This window comes from Pipistrellus kuhlii, unplaced genomic scaffold (assembly GCF_014108245.1).
Source record: "Pipistrellus kuhlii isolate mPipKuh1 unplaced genomic scaffold, mPipKuh1.p scaffold_m20_p_10, whole genome shotgun sequence".
Lineage (NCBI taxonomy): Eukaryota > Metazoa > Chordata > Mammalia > Chiroptera > Vespertilionidae > Pipistrellus > Pipistrellus kuhlii.
In genome coordinates this window covers 57,233,270-57,253,907 of record NW_023425405.1, presented here as the reverse complement: position 1 = coordinate 57,253,907, position 20,638 = coordinate 57,233,270, and the positions used below count along the sequence as shown (strand labels likewise).

The window sequence follows — 20,638 nt, the reverse complement described above, 5'->3', positions numbered from 1 at the left end:
GGGGGGGAAAGCCTACCATGGCAATCAGATTTCAAATTAATTATTATACCAAAGATATAAAGTATAGCCTCTACTTTAAAGGAAAATAAGGGTTTAAGACAGGATTCCAGGTTATTTATATGCCTCTTAACTCAATCACTCTACATATTGTGATGCCTGAATTATTTTAAAAGCAAACCAACGAGGGCTATATGGAAATGATTCCACATTATCAGTGGGGACGCGCTGACTTGAATCTGCATATGGACTGTACTCACTTCACCGTACTTTCTATCCCTCCTCCCCCATAACAGGCCTCCCCCATACCCTTCTCTCCTTTGTCTTAACTGTAGATGGTCTACGTCTAAGCCACCTAGGAGAGTTAGCCATTTCCCCACAGGTATCTCCCCATGCATATGTAGACAAAATAGGGGGGCTCTATGGAAAATAACTGGGCAGGCCATGGTGGGAAGTCACACCCCAGGCCTATAGCTTCCCTAGTAAGAGGTTTCTATTTGCCTGAAGCATCTAAGTTAAAGCACCTTCGGAAGAAGCATAGTCACCCTGAGAGAGCACATAATTTTGTTTACTCTCCTGTAATCTCATCCTTGCCTCACTTTCTCCCACCCTCATGTAATTTTCTTTACAATCCTCCCTTAATTCAGTTTCGGCTGCAAAAAAAGTCTTAGGGAAATTCTTTATAGGCCTCGACACTTCTTATGTCAACATATACAGTTTATAAACTTGTGTTGTTAAAGGAAAAAACTATAAAGAGCTTCTTACGTGGTTTCCCAAAAATTTCCAATGACATAACAACCCTATGTCATTCTTTGGGTGTTGTCTCTTTTGGGACCATAACTGTTCTACACTTTGTTTTTTTCCCTCTAGTTACTATCTTTTGAGCCTTTAAAAATGGTAGTTCATGAAGATTTACTTTTGTGGGGAGAGAGATGTTTGGGAAACATCAATGATCAGAATCATTGATTGGCTGCCTCCTGCATGCCCCCTACTGGTCAAACTAGTGACCTCTTGTCATAGGTTGACACTCAACTACTGAACCACATTGGCTGGGCTGTACAGTATCTTATTATTCAAAAGCTCCATCATTTAGGCATCACTATAATTTACTTAGCTAACATATACTACCTCCAACTGAGGACACGGAAGTGCCCATTTTTCTAAGCCAGTATCAGCTTTCTCTCTTTACACAGTAATTGTTTGGCTGACCCATTTTTGACTATTTGTCAGCCATTTTCCTGACGTTGTGTAACTTGTAAAATTTGTCATTTTGCTGGAGGTAAGGATTTGAATTGTTTACTCCAATAGCTCTCCAGCTTTAGCGAGCATCAGAATCACCCAGAGGCAGGTTAAAGCAGAGAGCTGGGCCCCACTTTTAGGGGCCCAGGTCAGCTTTGGATTCGGTAAATCTGGAGTAGAGCTAGGGAATTTGTGTATCTTACAAATCCCCACAAAATGCTGATGCTGGCTAGGAGCATTGAGAATCACTGGTGTAGTTCAGTACTAGCACGTGGGATCTTACGCTTCAAAATGTAAGGGTAGCCCATCTTTTCATGGTTTATAAAGTCAGCACTTACGAGATTGTAAAAAATCGCCCTACTGTGTGTGTGTGTAAATACTGTTTATCCCCTTGCACCAATGGCTTCCATTGGTAACGACGCAAATTAAAAATGTAAAAGCATTTAAGGCTATGCAGGCTTTTAGCCAGAAAGGGGAATTTTTAGACAACTTAAATATCCTGGTGTCCAAAAAGAAAGAAAGGAAGAAAAATTATAGTGTCCGGTTCAAGCATGTCTCCATCTGTTATGTAAATGAATTCACAACCAAAAGAAAACAAGTCATAAAACAGTAGGGAAAGTATGCAAACAGGGCCCTTTAAATGGAACTGGAGCTGCCATCTCAGAGGAACTGCCTTGGGTTCTTATTCCTCAAACGTCTGGAATATTGAAAATGAGTGAAATAACCTTTGGACTGGGCCTAAAGCACCATTATTCCCCAAAGAACTGTTAACGAAGGCAAGAAAGCCGCTATTATGACTTACCTGATGACTACAGAACTGAAAATTAAAAACATTATTTAGAATCAGTGTCACTATGTTTTCTTACCTACAAACGGAAATGCCTTTCTTCCATTGGTATAACCCATCCTGCTCCCTTTCTCAGAAACACCTTTGCCGTTGCCTCCTGACCCCAACAATCCTGGGCTCTGCTTTCCCGATTAGGTATTATTTTAAATCTCAACTAAATGCTCCTTGACTCTGGTTTTGGCATTTTAATTTCAGGTTAACTTCCCAAAACTGTCCCAGCTAACCTGAAAATGGCTTACTGGAAAAGAAGCCAAACTTTTCATGGTGTTAACTTGCTGTATGAGGGGAATACACAGGAAACATGACAGATTTGACTTCAAAGGACAAAGTCACATGACTGGATTAAACATTTCCTTACTTGCAGATCTGGAGATTCAAGATGATCCTGGATATAGTCTTTGCCAATGTTAAGATTTTAATGTATTTCCCTTATTTTACAAAACCTTTTATTAAAACTGAGCCAATCAGAAAGGGTACCCTTCAAATACCGCCATATCCATCAAATATTACCCAACGCCATTAACTATTCCTTTGAAATTCATGTCAGCCTTTTATTGATACCTTTAAAGTACTGATAGGACTCTATCTGCTAAGCTAGTTGTCACATTTACTTGGGAGACCAGCCTCTACATCTGATGCACATGTATGAAGGCAGTGGCCAGGTCTCAAGAACTATGGAAGATCCAGACAATTTAGGTGGGAATGAATAAATCTTTCCTCTTCTGGGGTGGCCAGAAGAGCAGAACTATTCTGAATTTGCACTCTTTTCTGCTGTAGTACCAAGTATTTGGACGAGCTGGGATGCTCTATTTTTGGCCAGCCAACTGACCACCAGTAATATTAGATTATATACATGTGTTTTCTCTTGATCAAATATTAAATCAATAAGAACAAACAAGAGCCCTAACCCTAACCCTAACCCTAGCTTTAACCCTAACCCTAACCCTAGCCCTAGCCCTAGCCCTAACCCTAACCCTAGCAAAATAAAAAATAAAATAAAATAAAAAAGAACAGATACTATAGTGTAGAGTGGCAGACTGCTGAATATGGATTAGCATACACTCTGGCCTGCTATCTTACTGATAGGATCTCAGTTTTGTCAGAGGATGGCAATTTGCTCAACAACAAAATCTCAGCTTCCTTTTCAGCTGGGGTGGCCATGTGACGTCTCTCCAATGACGTGTAGGGAGAAAGTTCTGCTTTACTTGAAATAGGTCTCCTTCCTTCCTGCTGCCTGAAAACAGATATGTTGGCTGTGACAGCCATCGCATGACCCTAAGAAAAGCTAAGAAAACACCAAAGACTTCTGCCTTGATATCCTCCTACTGTCTAATTAACACCAACAACTGCCTACTTTTTGAACTTCTCATTAACTTATGATACAAAAATACAATGAGTTGTGTATTGGAGCCACTGTTTGGGGGCCTCTGTTTCTCTTAGCTGCAATTAATAAAACAGAAAGACCACGAAATATGTACCGACTCGGACTCTTAAAGAGCACACACAACAGCAAACAATACAAGACAGTGCATAGATTGCTAAATTTTGAGGAATCATCAGGAAATGCCACAGGAGTTGAGGAAACAGGCATTGTAAAAATAATCAGGGATTCAACACAGGTCCTACAAGGTCATAAATCTGAGTACTGGTATGAATTACATAAATTGAGCCTCAGAGATATTTTAAAAGCCCAAGTGATCGTGCTAGCTTAATCCACTAAAACAGTTAAGTCTCGGCCCACCCTCCACCCTCCCTTCCCTTTCTAAGTACAGACTCAATACTTCCCACTTTCTTAGTTGTAGTGCCCAGAGGACATCTGATACAGTACTATCTTAAGACAGAAGAAAGGAGGAAGTGTTTGTTAGAAGTTCACCACCTGGAAGGAAACACGCTATACTAGATTTCAAAAACAGCACCAGCTATTTAAGGAGTAACACTCCAAGTTCACAAGGAAGCCATAAATAGCTGAGATGTGTTTAAATTAGAAATGACAAATTTAACTGGCTGGGGAACTTCTAGAGACAGTTAATTCCATGTCCCCTAGCCTGCTGTCTAAAAATGCCCACCCTCATTTTTGCTCTTTAGGGGGTAATGTTAAGACTACACATTCGTTCTAATATAAAAAAAATTTTTATTAAATTTATTGGGGTGACACTGGTTTGTTTTGGGTTTGTGCCTGCATTTTATTTCCTTTGGTACATACTTGTACTTTGGAAGAACTTAAGAATATAAGAATGACTGAATAAAATCAAACCATTTCATCCCTCCCCAGGCATTTTACCATGAGCTTCCCGGCTCCCAAACTCCAAGGCCCCTTTCTTTACCTCTAGAACGTGTCTGCAGAGCCCATTTCTTCTGGGAATTTCTTTTTCTATCTCTGTTAATTCACCCGATAAGTGTTCTCTTACAGTTTGGGTAAAAAATAACAATAAAAATAAAACTGCCATAGCAAAATACTAGATTGGGCGGCTTTGGAAGCTGGAAGCTGGAGGTCCAAGATGAGATGTGAGCGGGAATGGTCTCCTTGGAGGACTCTCTCCTGGGCTTGCAGATGGCCACCTTCTTGCTGCCTCTTTCTGTTCACAAACGCCCCAGGTTTTTCCTCCTCTTCTTATAAGAGCCCATAGGGTGAGGGCCCCTCCCTACCAACTTCATTAAAGTTCATAATCTCTTTAAACACCTTATTTCCAAATGGGATTTTATCTGAGGCAGGGAGAATTGGCACGATAATTTTTGAATTTAGGTGGAACACAATTTGAACCCTTACAAAGAGTGACACCGGAGAAAAAATTTCTTAGACTTAGGAGGATGTTAAATTCTGGAACTTCCTGTTTAGGCTCAATTCTGGAACCAATATGATGGGTATCATACTTAAGGTGAAGACTATTAATTTTAATTTTTTTTTTTTTTATTTCAAAGAGGGAGAGGAGATAGGAACAACAATGATGAGCGAGCCCTAGTCCATGTGGCTCAGTTGATAAAGCATCGACCTGTGGACCTGGGTTCGATTCTGGTCAAGGGCTTGTGCCTAGGTTTTGGGCTCAATCCTAATATGGGGTGTGTAGAAGGCAGCCAAGTCATGATTCTCTCTCATCAATAAAAATGTAAAAAAAATGTTTTTTAAATGATGAGAGAAAATCATTGACCAGCTGCCTCCTGCATGCCCCACACTGGGGATTGTACCTGCAACCCAGGCACATGCCCTGACCAGGAATCAAACTGACCTCCTGATTTTTGGGTCACCACTCAACCCCTGAGCCACGGGAGCTGGACAAGTGCAGTCTATTTAACAAGGAAACAGAACTGGGTTCATGACCCTAGGCCTGTGGTCGGCAAACTGCGGCTTGCGAGCCACATGCGGCTCTTTGGCCCCTTGAGTGTGGCTCTTCCACAAAATACCATGGCCTGGGAAAGTCTATTTGAAGAAGTGACGTCAGAAGAAGTTTAAAAAGCTTGGCTCTCAAAAGAAATTTCAGTCGCTGTACTGTTGATATTTGGCTCTGTAACCAATGAGTTTGCCGACCACTGCCCTAGGGCCCTCACCCACTTAACGAACAAAAAAGGGTGAAAAACGTGAAGGAAGATGGCATTCATAAAGAGCTGTTCCAGGGGGCGGTCCATTCAGGTGACCTTCACCAGGCTGGGGCCTTTTGTGGGGTCACTTGGAGACCTTAAACTGTGTTTGCCTGAGCCATGCTACAGAGACGGGTGGGGACAGAAAGGGCTCTGCTGCACACCACTGCGAAGAGTTCTGTATTTCCTATAGTTGATAACACCATATTGCATAACCGATATTTGCTAAGAGAATTGAGCAAATGCTTTTATGAATTTAAATGTTATCTCTCTCTCTCTCTCTCTCTCTCACACACACACACACACCACACACAAGATAAATCTGTAAGGTAATGGGTGTGTCAATTATAGATGGAGGAAATCCTTTTTCAATGTGTATCTATCTAGTCACCACGGTGGGCATTCCAGAACCTTACAACTTTGTGTCATACTTCAATAAAGCTAACATTTGAAAAAGACAAACAAAAAGGGGCTCTGTCATAACAGGCCTGCATCCCTGGTCTGTCAGAGCGAGGGGCGAGTGAATGTTTGCCCACAGGTCGGGCAGGGATCACACAGGACAGAACCAGCCAGGAGCCTACTTCTGCCCAGCCCCAAAGAGGCACCTGACAGGTAGGGACTTTATTTTATTTATTTATTTTTTTAAAAATATTTTTTTATTGATTTTGTAGAGAGAGGAAGGGAGAGAGACAGAGAGCTAGAAACATCGATGAGAGAGTCATCGATCAGCTGCCTCTTGCACACCCCCTACCGGGGATATGCCCGCAACCAAGGTACATGCCCTTGACAGGAATCGAACCCGGGTCCTCTCAGTCCCCAAGCCGACGCTCTATCCATTGAGCCAAACCGGTTTCGGCCAGGTAGGGACTTTAAAAGCAAACGTGGATCACTTCGAAAAGCTCTGGCTGAGTGAGGTGCAAAAAAGTACTCCCTGCCACATGGCAGAGGCTGCAGCCAAAGGACAAGAGAAAGCCCGGGCGGGTGTGGCTCCCTTGGCTGGAGAATCGCCCTGTGCACCGAAAGGTCACAGGTTCACCTCCAAGTCCAGGGATGTGCCTAGGTTTCCGGTCAGTCCTGGGTTGGGGCACCTACGAGAGGCAACCAATCAGTGTTCCTCTCTCCCTTCTTCTGTCTAAATTTTAGGTTTCCTTAAACCAGTAGTTGCCAACCTTTCGGACCACCGGTGATCCTTGGACCACCGGTTGGCGACCACTGGAAACCAATAAACACATGCTCCAGTGAGGATTTAAAAAAATAAGGACAAACCAACAAGCAAAGGATAAGTCAAACTGCAAATATCCTGCAGGCCCAGGGAACAAAAACCTACTCAGTCCACTGTATTTCTTTCTTTCTTCAATGCTGCCCCATTCCTCCTAACCACTGGCTCACAAGTCTGAAGCAAAGACTAGCGGAGGAAGCAGGAGCAGCAGGGAAAGAGAGATGCTGATTACAACCCCCTTTCCCATCCCAGATCAAGGGCCACCATTAACTAGGAAGGAGAGAAGTCACCTGCAAGAAGCCATTGCTTGGGGCTGATGGAAAAGTCTGTATTAGGATAGGTTATGGTGCAGTAACGACACAAAAATCTCAGTTCCTTGACAACAAAAAAGTTTATTTTTCATTCACACACAGGCCCACACGGGTCCAGATGGCTCTCCGGGGCAGCTGTCCTCCATGTAATGACATGATACTCCAGGTTGCTTTGAAACTGTCACCTCCATCTCAACATGCTGCTTCAGGATTAGCCCCAGCAGAAGGAGAGAATATGGGTAACTGAGCACCCGGTTCATCACCAGTGGCTCAGAACTGATCATATTATCTCTGGACACAATTCATTGGCCAAAACAGTGAAAACTTGCCCAACTGCAAGGAGGACAGATGGACTGAAAATATTGGTGAACACTCATAATGCCCACCTAGAAGTCTCACATGAAAATTAATACTGAAGTCGTGAACAATAGATAAGACTGGACACATCTGTTGGCAGAAATGAGACTGATTTCTTGTGATCTTAGAATATAGTCATGCCCAGCCAGGTGTGACTCAGTGGTTGAGCATCGATCCACGAACATGGATGGGTTCAATTCCCAGTCAGGGCATATATGCCTGGGTTGTAGGCTTGGTCCCCCGGAAGAAACATGCAGAAGGCAGCCAACGGATGATTCTCTCTCATCATTGATGTTTCTATATATCTCTCTCTTCCACTCTATAAAATATATAAATATCAATAAAAATGTTTTAAATATATATAATTTTTTTTTTTTACCTGAGAGTGAGCAAAAAGTTATGACCTATCCGTTTCCACCAAGAGGGAGAAACACTGAATAGATTTTAAAGAGACCACTAGAGAGAAAATCAAGTTGTATTTAATTACATCCCTTGCATCATGTCTATTCAACATGCAAATCACATCTTTAGAGATCTTAGAGATCATCTAATTTAATGCCACTTTTTTAAAATAAGAAAACCTTTAATCTCTCTACTTTAAAGATTATAATTCCAGCCCCAGCTGTGTTTGCTCAGTGGATAGAGCCTGCAGACCAAAGGGTACTGGGTTTGATTCTGGATAAGGGCATGTACCTATGTTGCAGGCTCCTCCCTGGCTTTGGTCCTCATGGGGGAGAGGGGCGGGGGCAAGCAGCAGATAACCAATAACCAATCAATGTGTTTCTCTTACATCAGTGTTTCTCTCTGTCTTTTCTTCACTCTTCCACTCTCACTGAAAATCAATGGAAAAATATCCTTGGGTGAGGATTAAAAAAAAAAAAAAGATTATAATCCCATTTCTCTTAGTAAATATGAGAGGCTGGAAATATTTGTTCTCATCAGCCAGCTTTCTGATTACTGAATAGTCTATCAAAGGAACCATTATTTCCCATGAATGTAACTTGGTTTGTGATCCCTTATTTACTTTAGCTTTTAAACTCCTATAGGTCTGTATCCAGCTGACTTTAACAGCAAACAGAAGAATGACATATGGAGATGGACCTTAATTTTTCTCTTCTTTTTTCTTGTGGTACACCATTCCCGGAGTACTGCAATACCAGGTGGATGTTTGCAATAGACACAGCAAGCTCCTATTCCATCTCCCTGCTTTGGAAGTCCATTTAATATGTTGTCCTTAGACAGAGGACATATCAGATATTAAACTGATAAGAACAGTCCTGCCTGGTAGTTCAGATGATTAGAACATTACCTCGTTACGTAAAGTTGTGGGTTTGATGCCTGGTCAGGGCACATACAAGAATCAACCAATGAATGCATAAGTAAGTGGGACAACTAATTGATGTCTCTCTCTCAAATCAGTAAATACTGTGTGTGTGTGTGTATATATATATATATATATATATATATATATATATATGGATGTATTTTTAAACTGATAAGAACAGATATTTACGCTTGATCTTAGTCAAAGGCCAAGAAGTAAGAGATAGGCCTTAAATTTAAAAGTTTCTTTTAGAGCATCCTTTTAACATCTTGGATTATAGAAAAAATTCTCAGCTTTCTAAAACAACTTCAAAAGCACAAATTAAGTATATGGAATTTTAAATGACAGGAAACTTGGTAAATTTGCTGTTGCTATCTGAAGGGCATTACATTTTCTGTCCTATATGACACTAAATTTTCCAGATTAGTCTCTGGAATAAATACAATGGAACACCAAATTTTAAGTTATTTTACTGAGAGGTCAAAGTACATTTGGATAGTCTAGTGCAAAATTTAATAAAATCCACTTTTGTATAACCTATCTAACAAGAATAATGACTAAAGAAAGTGGTAAAAACTAAAATTATTATTTTTTTAAACAGGTATAGTTTTTTGTTTTTTAAATTTCTTTAATCCTCACCCGAGGACATTTTCCCATTGATTTTTAGAGAGAGTGGAAGAGAGAAGGAAAGACAGAGAGGAATATCCAGGGCCCAGGCAAGGGAGGAGCCTGCAACCTAGGTACATGCCCTTCACAGGAATCGAACCCGGGACCCTTTGGTCCACAGGCCAGTGCTCTATCCACTGAACTAAACCAGCCAGGGCCGAAACTGAGATTCTTGAAACTGTACAAAAGTCCAGCTCTGTGGAGATAAATGATAAATGTAGGACAGGAAAGATATCATTTGTTCATCACAAATAACTAGTAAAAACCCTTTCAAGACTTCTACTGCCATAATCCAAAAAGACTAAAGAGTTCATACAAACATCGTATGTGTACATAAACATATTTATACACATACATTTAAAAAATAAATGTTTTCCATCTTAAAATAATTTCTTCAACATTATTTTATTATTATTATTTTTTTAATCCTCACCTGAGTAATTTTCTCCTTTGATCCTTAGAAAATAGAGGGAAGGGTAGAGAGAGAGAAACATCTATGTGAGAGAGAAAGACACATTGATTGTGGAGTTGTGGAATGAACCTGCAATCCAGGCTGGTGCCCTTGACCAAGAATCAAACCCATGGCCCTTCACTTCCAGGGCTGGTACACTACCACTGAGCCACACCAGCCAGGACCCAAACACATTTTTAATGGTGTAAAGATCCTCCCATAACTGTCTTCTCTAGAAGCCTCACTTAGTACTTAATTTTGTACACCAGTCTCTTTAATCACTAACACTTATTTTTACTCCGTTTCAAGTACAGGGTCTTTCTTTCATGAAGAAAACTTGCAGTTATTACTATTTCCTGAAAGTGTTATTATTGTTAATGCTCTTATATTTGGGCTAAATTAATTCGAAAGTAGATAAATGCTATCTGTAGACTATAAAACATGGAAGCATTGTCCACATTGCTTCCATTGCTTTACTTTCAATAAAAAAAAATCAACCAAGTATAAACACTAAAGTTGTCACACATCATTCAATATGGAAATGTTGATTACAGTTCCCGGCCTCAGAGCCTCATCCTTCACAGACTAAGATCTGTGTGGAAGTGGGTTTCTCTGCCCGACGGGAGGAAATTCCAGACAGCACTCTGCCTTTGTTCCAGAACCTTTGTGTTTTGTTTTTTAAAAAATATATTTTATTGATTTTTTACAGAGAGGAGGAGAGAGGGATAGAGAACTAGAAACGTCGATGAGAGAGAAACATCGACCAGCTGCCTCTTGCACACCCCCTACCGGGGATATGCCTCAACCAACGTACATGCCCTTGACCGGAATCGAACCTGGGACCTTTCAGTCCGCAGGCCAACGCTCTATCCACTGAGCCAAACCGGTTTCGGCTGTTCCAGAACCTTTGTTTTTATGGGGAGACTAGCCATACCTGGCTGCCCGGTCTGATGGGAGGGGGGGAGGGACCGGGAGAGAACTGGTCGGATCTGAGTAGGCAAGCTTGACTGGAATGGTGAGTTACAACTGAGGTGTGATGGTCAACAGATACGAGGGAGGCCTCAATGCTGCACGACTCCCAGAGAGACCGGAGGGAGAAAGGAATCCAGGCTCACCATTATATCCTAATTCATCCCCGAAACCAGTCACGTTTGTGCAAAATTCACCTCTATATGTATAAACTTCTGTACACATGTTTGGCAACCTGAACCTTTTTAGTCCAGTTTACAAACTCTGCAGTCATCCTTACTGGGGATAATTACAATAAAGAGTAGTTTTTTTAATTTAATTTTGTTTTTAAATTACACTAGTATTTTTATTGAATTCAGAGAGGAAGGAAGAGGGAGAAATAGAAATATCAGTGATGAGAAAGAATCACCTATTGGATGCCTCCTGCACGCCACCTACTAGGCATCAGGCCGACAACCCGGACATGTGCCCTGACCGGGAATCGAACCGTGACCTCCTGGGTTCTTAAGTATAATAGATGCTCAACCATTGAGCCATACTGGCTGGGCTGGAAAGAGTAATTTTGACAATGAAAGCGTAGGAGAGAGAAAAGTAAAAGTAAATAAGACCAGTGGATAAAATTATGCCCCACTAGTGTCCGTAAGGAAAAATGATTTTGGAGGGGCTGATGCTCAGTGCTAATAGTTACAGCTACTATTTAGTCAAGTTACCATGCTTGGCACTGAGCTGTATTTTATTTTATTATTTTTTTATTTTATTTATTTTATTTTATTTTATTTTATTTATTTTATTTTATTTTATTTATTTTATTTTATTCTGTTATTGCTGTTTTCACACACAACACTGGCACCAAATGTGGGGGGGTTTTCTTCACACCAACCAATTCAATTCCAACACTATTTATAGTGAGTGAGGGGCTCAGTCCCACAAATCTGACCCCGGCTTTAGATGCCCGGGGGCAAGCCCCAGGTTGCCCACCCGTAGGTCTGATTAACTGGGTAAAAATTCGAGGGCTCCCACAATTGGCACCGAACTCGGGGGAGTGCTTTACTGATGGTGACGGGTTTACTAAGGATACAAGTCAGAGCCACATGGGAGGGAAGCACGGGGCCAGCTGTGGGAGAAGGGGTGGAGAGCTCCATGCCCTCCAAGCACGCCGCCCCCCAGCACCGGGAGGCACCCGCCAACCTGACAGCTCTCCCTGAGGGGTTTGTATGGCGGCTCTGTTGTGCAGGCAAGATGGATTAATTCGCTGGCCAGAGATTAAACCCCAGTCCCTTCCCCTCTACACAGGGGTGAGGGGGGACTGCAAATTCCATCCTGGAATCACGCCTCGATCTTTCTGGGTACCACCAGCCCACATCGCACATCTTGGGGCCACCAGATGGCAGAGTCCATCTCATTAGCATACAAGAGATAGTCCTAACACTTGCCCAGAGTCCGACTGTTTTATGGGCTGTGTGCCAGCAACGTGGACGTGGGACAAACTCCAAATATATATACATATTTCTCATAGTGTCATGGATATATAAAAAACCAAACAAACAGAAAACCACACAAGGAAAATCTGAGAAGCTGTCCCAGCCAGGAAGGGATAGGGAGAATGATGACAGAATGTAATGGGGTATTCTGAATGGAATCTTGGGGCAGAGGACATTAGGCAAAAATCAAAGAAAATCTGAACAAAGCATGGATATTTAAAATGTATAAATAAGGGGGGAGGGGATTCCTAAAAAAAAAAAAGAATAATAATTAATTTTAACAAATGCCCCATACTAATGTTAGTAACAGGGGACACTGGCTGTGCAGTATAAGAAGACTCTACTTACCTGCTCAATTATTCCATAAATTTAAAATTTTTCCAAAATAAAATGTTTATTTAAAAATAAAGTGTGCCCTAACTGGTTTGGCTCAGTGGATAGAGCATTGGCCTGAGGACTCAAGGGTCCCACGTTCAATTCCGGTCAAGGGCATGTACCTTGGTTATGGGCACATCCCCAGTGGGGAGGAGGCAGCTGATCGATGTTTCTCTCTCATCAATGTTTCTAACTCTATCCTTCTCCCTTTCTCTCTGTAAAAAAATTAATGAAATATATTTTTTTAAAAATAAATAAATAAAGTGTATTGACCACGGCAAGTGAATTAGTCATCTTAAATAGATTTGGGCTGCAAGGAAGAGAAATCTACCCAAACTAGCTCCATTCATAGGTGAGGCTGGCTGCTACACGGCCTTAGGGACACACAGAATGATGAGTAATTGTGCAGGGGCATGTAGGAAAGGCCGGTGATGGGGGGTAGGGGAGTGGGAGGAGTCAATGGGGGGATAAAGGAGACATATGTACGACTATTTGTAACACTTTAAATGATAAAATATTATAAACAAACAAACAGGCTTGAAGGAAAAGAAACAGCAACATCAGGAAAGGGCCCCTCTTATCTCTGAAGCTCTCTGGCATGTGGCTGACTTCCCTTCTGTGTGGTGCCTCACACAGCATTTCAGCAGCAGGGTGAGTGTGCAGCCCACTAGCAACCCCCTGTGTCTCTTAGTAAAAATCCTCCAAGCAGCACATCCTGCCAAACCCAGTGCCAGACGTCACTTGTTCACCTCGTCAGCGGTGGACAGGCCCACTGTGGGCAGGTAGTTACTGCTGGGTCCATTACCTGGGACCAGTTCCGACTACATCCCCTGGACATCCGTGGGTCTGTTCAGATTCTCTAAGGTGGGCGTTGTTGAGGGTGAGGTGGGCCGAGCGTGCCCCCTAAAACACATCTATTACCAAGAGATAAAACCAGGATTTGAATCTAGGTCTTCCGATTCCCAAACAAATGCTCATCCCATTGGAAGAAGTAAAATTACAAGTTAAACACACCAAGTTCTTTTGACTTCTGGCCTTTTAATAGCTATGAGCAGTCAGCCCATACATCACAATGTGAATGTAATAGTGTGTCTACAGATGCATATGGGAAGATTGTCTGGGCTCTCCCTTCACAACGGTGGCAAACTGTTCACGATGGTTTCGCTGTGGGATTGTGCAAGGGCGTTCATTGTTAGCTCTTTTGGTTCAGAGAAGTGATGTAACAGATGAACCCACAGTTCTACACACAGAACCTCACACCAGAAGGTATGACAATCAGTTTGCACATGTGTATTATAAATTTTCCTAACATAAAATTTAGTTTGATGGGTCACATAAAGATACTCGTGAATACATTCTTGGCCTGGGACAAAAGGAAACCACCAAAGTTCTCTCCACTGGACAGCACTGTCAACAAAATGAAATGTCTAAGATAAAAACTTTCTGCTGTGGGTATACACGTGGAGAAGAGAATAACCCAAGAATAACTGAATGCTAACAATAAACAAAACTTAGAAATATAATTGACATATGAGACATGAAGGAGTTAATTTAAAAAACATTTTTTTTTTTACTCTTAGTAATGGAAAGTATTTCTGTACTCAACCTGCGGCCAAAAGCAACCAAACAGTTTACCTGACCCATCAGATTGTATCACTGAGGCTGAAATATTCTAAGTAGCACATGAACCTAAAATGATTAGTATTTAGTCGAATCGTAGGCTGTCAACTGATTTGTCACAAATATTTGACTCCAGATGTTCACCTGGAATATACCCGGAGTATATACTCCAGAAAGTACATTGGAATGCAACTCAGTGGGTTACCTGTCTTGATTAATGAACTCTAATTAAAAAACAACAACACAAAAAACCCTCTGACTTTGTTGCAAACACTCCTTATAATGTTCCTCAGATAGAATTCCCAAAACATTCTACTACAATAAAACTGTAAATAAACTTCTAAAATGTTATGCAAAAGGTTTGGGGTTACAATGAACACAAAGATACTTCTTGGCGGTTTGAGACAAGAAGAAATAAATAACATTCGAATACAAAATAAACAGCTCGGAACTCCCAACTGGATGAGTGGCATTCTTTTAACCACGGAGCAGGTACACCTATCCCGGATCGAACCCATCCCAGCCAGGGTGCAGAAACAGCCCCTCTGCTAGACCTGGGTTGGCGGCCAGGGTTTGCAGGGGGTGCGGGAAGGAGGGAGAAACCCGGGCAGAGGTTCGGTTTGTCTCTATAGAAACGGACTTTGCAGCAGGAGGTAGAGCTCGTTTCCTTATCACCTATTCGCTGCCTTTCTGTTTCAAAGGGAGACAACCAAGGCCCCCCGAGTGCCGCCATCGGGGGTCCCGAACGGGTCCCCGGGGCGCCCCTGGCATTCCAGCCCGCGGGCCCCGCGGGTCCCCTCCCCGGCTCTCCCGCGCGCCGGGCACCCGCACTCACCATCTCGATGATCTTGGTCTTCCGCCCCGTCTTCCTCTTCAAGGTGAATATGTACTGGGCCAGCACCACTCCCGCCACCAGGGCGCACACGCTGGCGCTCGCCACCGCGCCCATCCTCGCCACGGCCGCCCGGTCCATGACAGGTCCCTGCGCGCCTCCCGAACGGAAAAGAACCGGGCTCAGGGCCGCCGGCGGCCTTAGAGGCGCGGGCTGGAAAGGCCAGGACGCCCCGCCCCCGCAGCAAGCCCCGCCCCCGAGCTCCGAGGGGGCGTGGCTTTGTGGCGGGGGCGGGGCTAACGCCTAGTGGAGGGGACAGGCTAAAGGCGGGAGGGCGTGGCCTGCGTCGGAGGCCGAGGCGGAAGGTGGGCCTATCCCAGCCAAGGTCCGGGTGGTTTCCGAGCACTGAAAAGAGAATTGTATTAATTATCTGTCTCTGCTAATGAGGGCCATGCTGGGCTGGGGTTCATTCTAGCCCCACCCAATAGGAATCCGATTCCAACCTTGGTCCATTAATTAAAAAAAAAAATAGTTCCACGACGTCCAGCCTCCTGGGTCTGGACTACAATCCCCAGAAGGCCGCGCGGTTACCGCCAACGCTACCGCGCAGTTCGGCTGAGTGCAAAAAGGGGACCAAGGGTATGTGAGGAAGTATTTTCAAATCACGCATCTGATAAGGGTTCTGTTAACGAAAAAAACAAAACCATTGAAACCTGTAAAGAATTTTTGTGTGCAATCAAGGGAGGGACATAGGGTTACATGAAATTCATTGGTGATGGAGTAGAGAGGAGGGAGAAAGCAAAGCTTTGGGAAACCCCTGGGATTGGATAAAAAGTAAAATGATGGACTCGTACTTAGGTGAGTGCAGGAATAATTAACATGGTAAGGAAGGAATTTGAGGCATCTATCCTAGCGCCCACCACATTTGGTTGTGTCTCAGGGGCTCCAGAAAAAGGGAAGTTACAAGTTACCCAGACATCTCACAGAAGACAAATGGGCTCGGTAAAGAAGATCTAAGTTGACCTTTGTCAGGTGAAATATCGGCCTTGGACATGACTACCCACTATGACCTGTCTGTAGTTAGATATTTAATTTTCAAACCACCTTTTGTGGTTATTTTAAGTCTCTGAGTGTGCAAAACTGCCACATAGGCCTCCCCTGAGCTTGTCAGGTTAGCATGTGGCTCTTTTTCTTCACAGTTCCTTACCTTTACGGCAGGAGTACAAATTAAAACGATGAAATCTCATCTCCAAATTTCATTTCTGTTTAAGCAAACCCAATTAAAAAATAGGCCAAAGGCTCAGCTAAACAATTGGCCAACAAGCTTCTGGAAACATGCTCAACATCATCAGGAAATGCAAATCAAAACCACATGGAGACGTCACTTCACACAGTTAGGATGACCTTTATGAAAAAGCAACAATAACAGAAAAGAAAGCGCTAATGTGCTGGTGGGGAGACCTCATGCACGTTCGTAAAAATGTGAATTGGTGCAGCCGCTGTGGGAAACTGGATGGTCCTCCGATTATTAAAAGTAGAGCTGCCATGGGTCCAGCGATTCCAGCTCCGGGTGCTCAGCTACCAGCACTCCTGTGCCCACTGCGGCCCATTCAGGACAGCAGATGCCCCTGCTCAGGTGGATGAATAAGGAATACGTGACACCCAATTCAAAAGGAAGACCATCTGCCTTTAAAAAGGAGGATATTCTGCAAGGTTCTACCTTGAGGACATTACTAAGAATAATAAGCCAGTCACAAAAAGACAAGTATGTCCCGCATTATTACACCTACATGAGGCAGTCACACTACTCTAGACAGAAAGTAGCCTGGTGGCTGAGGGCCTGGGGAGAGGGAAGGGCGGAGCTGTTCAACTCCACATACTGAGTTTGAGTTTCACAAGGTGAAAAGTTCCAGAGGGCAGCTGCATAACCACGGGCGTATGGTTAACTGTACAGTACATTTATTTTATTTTATTTTTTAAAAATATATTTTATTGATTTTTTACAGAGAGGAAGGGAGATAGAGAGTTAAAAACAATGATGAGAGAGAAACATTGATCAGCCACCTCCGGACACCTCCCACTGGGGATGTGCCCACAACCAAGGCACGTGCCCTTGACCGGAATTGAACCCGGGACCCTTTGCTCTATACACTAAGCTAAACTGGATTTGGCTGTACAGTACATTTAAAAAAAAAAAACGGTTAGCGTGGTGAATTTTGTCCTTCTGTGTTTTATATCACAATGTTTACGAAAGTGCTATGGCAACAAGGCACAGGTGGCTGGAGTGAGGAGGTGTCCCTGCTGCCGACACTTCCTGTGGCTACTGCCTCCCAATGGCCACCTTTTCATCATGTCCTCTCTGTGAGCGCAGGACTCCCTCTCACCTGTTTTCTCCCTCCCATGGGGTTGATGTGAAGTTCTCTTATCTTTGGGGGTGACAGAGGGGATGCAGGACGTTCCTTGGGGCGACCCCTCCAACGCTGTGAGTGAGAGGAAAATTTATGGAAAGGGGGTGCTTAGATAGGTGGGACAGGCCCACCTGACCATGTTTCTGTAAGAAAGCAAGTCTGGCATTAACTGATGCACGAATGCCCTTTTTGTATTTTTTAAAAATATATTTTATTGCCGAAACTGGGTTGGCTCAGTGGATAGAGTGTCAGTCTGCGGACTGAAAGGTCCCAGGTTCAATTCCAGTCAAGGGCATGTACATCGGTTGTGGGCACATCCCCGGTAGGAAATGTGCAGGAGGCAGCTGGTCGATGTTTCTCTCTCATCAACGTTTCTAGCTCTCTATCCCTCTCCCTTCCTCTCTGTAAAATAAATAAATAAATAAATAAATAAATAAATACTAATTAAAATATATATATATATTCCTACAGAGAGGAAGGGAGAGGGATAGCTATATATATATATATATATATATATATATATAGATTGATTTTTTTTTACAGAGAGAAAGGGAGAGGGATAGAGAGTTAGAAACATCGATCAGAGAGAAACATCTGTCAGCTGCCTCCTGCACACCTCCCTCTGGTTAGTGTCCATGGTTAGGAAAGATAAAACCTTGTCATTCATTAGCTGGCTGTAAATTGCTCAGATTGTTTGGCCTTGTCTAATCATATTGCCTCAGTTTTCCTTATTCCACTTGTCAAGGCATCTCCTTAGCTTCTTTCTGTCCTGCCTTACCCTCACACCTAATCTCCCCTGGAAACCACTGAGTGTTCTATGGAAACTGGGTCAAGACCCATTTGTAGCTCCTTGGGGCTACTTGCATTAGTCTGACTTATCAGCCACGTTCAAGGTCTTCCCCCTGGGAATCTAGGTTGTGAGCTCATCCCCAATAGGGGGCCTGTAGGAGGCAGCCGATCAATGATTCGCTCTCACCATTGCTGTTTCTGACTCCTCCCTCTCCCTCTCTGAAATAAATTATATATATATATATATGGGAAAAAACCACACACACAACACAAAGCACAAATGGAAGGGAGAGTTAAGAACTGTGAGGGGGCCGAAACCGGTTTGGCTCAGTGGATAGAGCATCGGTCTGCAGACTGAAGGGTCCCAGGTTCAATTCCGGTCAAGGGCATGTACATTGGTTGTGGGCACATCCCTGGTAGGGGGTGTGCAGGAGGCTGCTGATCGATGTTTCTAGCTTTCTGTCCCTCTCCCTTCCTCTCTGTAAAAAATCAATAAAATATATTATAAAAAAAAAAAGAAGAAGAAGAACTGTGAGGGGGACAAGGAACTGTCTGGTTCTGGGAAGGAGCCAACACCAGGGCTCTACACCCAAAAGGTGGGCCCAGAGGAAAGGGCTGAGCTGGCCCCTGGGGCTGGTGCAGAGCTGCTCTGTTCCTTTTTTCCGGCAGAGCCACTGGACCAGGGGGAGGGGTGTCCTTGCCCAGGGCGCATGCGCCGGGAAGGGCAGCGCCTGCGCACCACGCAGCACGTGCCTCCGTGTGGCGCTTATAAGGACGGGGGAGGGCGCCACACACACAGCACACATTCCTGGTAGTGGAAGGTAGGCCAGAGGGAGGCGGGCGCCCAGGCTTCAGAATAGAGCAGATCGGTGGGACAGGCGTGCAGAGGCCTGAGCAGGGGCCTTGCGGAGGGTGTGAGGCGGGCGGGGAAGCACTGGCTTGCAGGGAAGGGGTGTCTGTGTCTTTGGCGTTAGTGGAGCCCTGGCTAAGAAGACGCTGAGCCCTGGGGTTTACCCCTAAACTGAAGAAGGGCTGGCCCGGGGAGGCTGCGCACGTGGGAAGGGCCTGAAGACAAGGAGAGTGCAAGCCAGGCCTGAGCCTCTGCATTCTGGGCCGGCCCTGGGTTCTCTGCCTCCTCCTCCCCCAGGGAACCTAGGCTTTCTGGACGCAACCTGGGGTCCCAAGTGCAGTGCAACCCTGAATTAAGAAGGAGAACTAGGATGACTTTTTTTTTTTTTTAATTGACTTTTTACAGAGAGGAAGGGAGAGGGATAGAGTGAGAAACATCAACGAGAGAGAAACACTGATCAGCTGCCTCCTGCACATCCCCTAGTCAGTATGTGCCTGCAACCACGGTACATGCCCTTGACTGCAATCGAACCTGGGACCTTTGAGTCCACAGGCCGAAGCTCTAGCCACTGAGCCAAACGGGTTAGGGCTAGGATGACTTCTCTACTTTCATAGCATTGTCCTTTCCTAAATGCGAACATCTGTTTTTGTTTTTGTTTTTCAGCCTAGAAGATGAACTCTTCAGAAGAAAAGAGGCATTCTGAGGAAAACAAACCCACACCCTTTTATTTCCTGGATGGGGAGGCTCGGCAGCCTGGCCCAAAGTGCTGGGGCCAGAATTATACCCGTAATCCACTCACTGTTCCTGGGGCAGGTAAGGAATCTGCATAGAAGTCCACTGGGGTCGGACACCCTGCTCAACCAAAGCCTGAAGGTTTTCTGGTGTCTCCAATGCCCGAAGGTTTTTATAAACTTTTCTTCTCCCTTGTGGCAGCTCAGAAGTTCACATTAATAGGTAAAACGTGAATCTAGCATTATGCCAGGTACTCTGATTCTCTCATGCCACCTCTCAACAACCTCATGAGCTAGGTATTGCTGTCCTTGCTTCACAAATAAGGGGAGGGAGGCCAGGACAGTCAGTGAGTTGCCTGGGGACATACAGTAGTCCAACCAAAACCTCATGTTCTGAGACCAGTCTGGCTGGAAGAGTTACCCCAGAGCTCCCATAATTGTTTCAAAAAGGCCTGCAAATTGTAAAATCTTTCACACTGAAGTGAAAAAAATACCCTGGGGAGAATAAGTAAGTGGTTTAAAGCACATGTGTCAAACACAAGGCCCGCGGGCCGTCCCGCCAGGCCTTGCAATGTGGCCCGCACCGCGCTGTCATCACT

At 44.0% G+C, this 20,638-nt stretch overlaps 1 protein-coding gene and 1 pseudogene across 3 annotated transcripts in view; both read right to left on the bottom strand.

The window, feature by feature from the left end:
* The window catches only part of NT5C3A (5'-nucleotidase, cytosolic IIIA), a 45,653-nt gene extending 30,184 nt beyond the window's left edge, over positions 1-15,469 (bottom strand). The window contains exons 1-2 of one of the 3 annotated variants that reach the window (XM_036429896.2): positions 15,265-15,451; positions 8,607-8,776 (exon numbers count right to left, since the gene is read on the bottom strand). In XM_036429896.2, the coding sequence (XP_036285789.1) occupies positions 8,607-8,776; positions 15,265-15,402 (308 nt within the window). In that variant the 5' untranslated portion in view covers positions 15,403-15,451. Of the gene's footprint in view, positions 1-8,606; positions 8,777-15,264 lie in introns of all 3 variants that reach the window. The other 2 variants (XM_036429897.2, XM_036429899.2) reach the window with 2 other exon arrangements.
* Positions 8,668-8,870, bottom strand: LOC118714645 (annotated as a pseudogene).
* Positions 15,470-20,638: the final 5,169 nt, after the last annotated feature.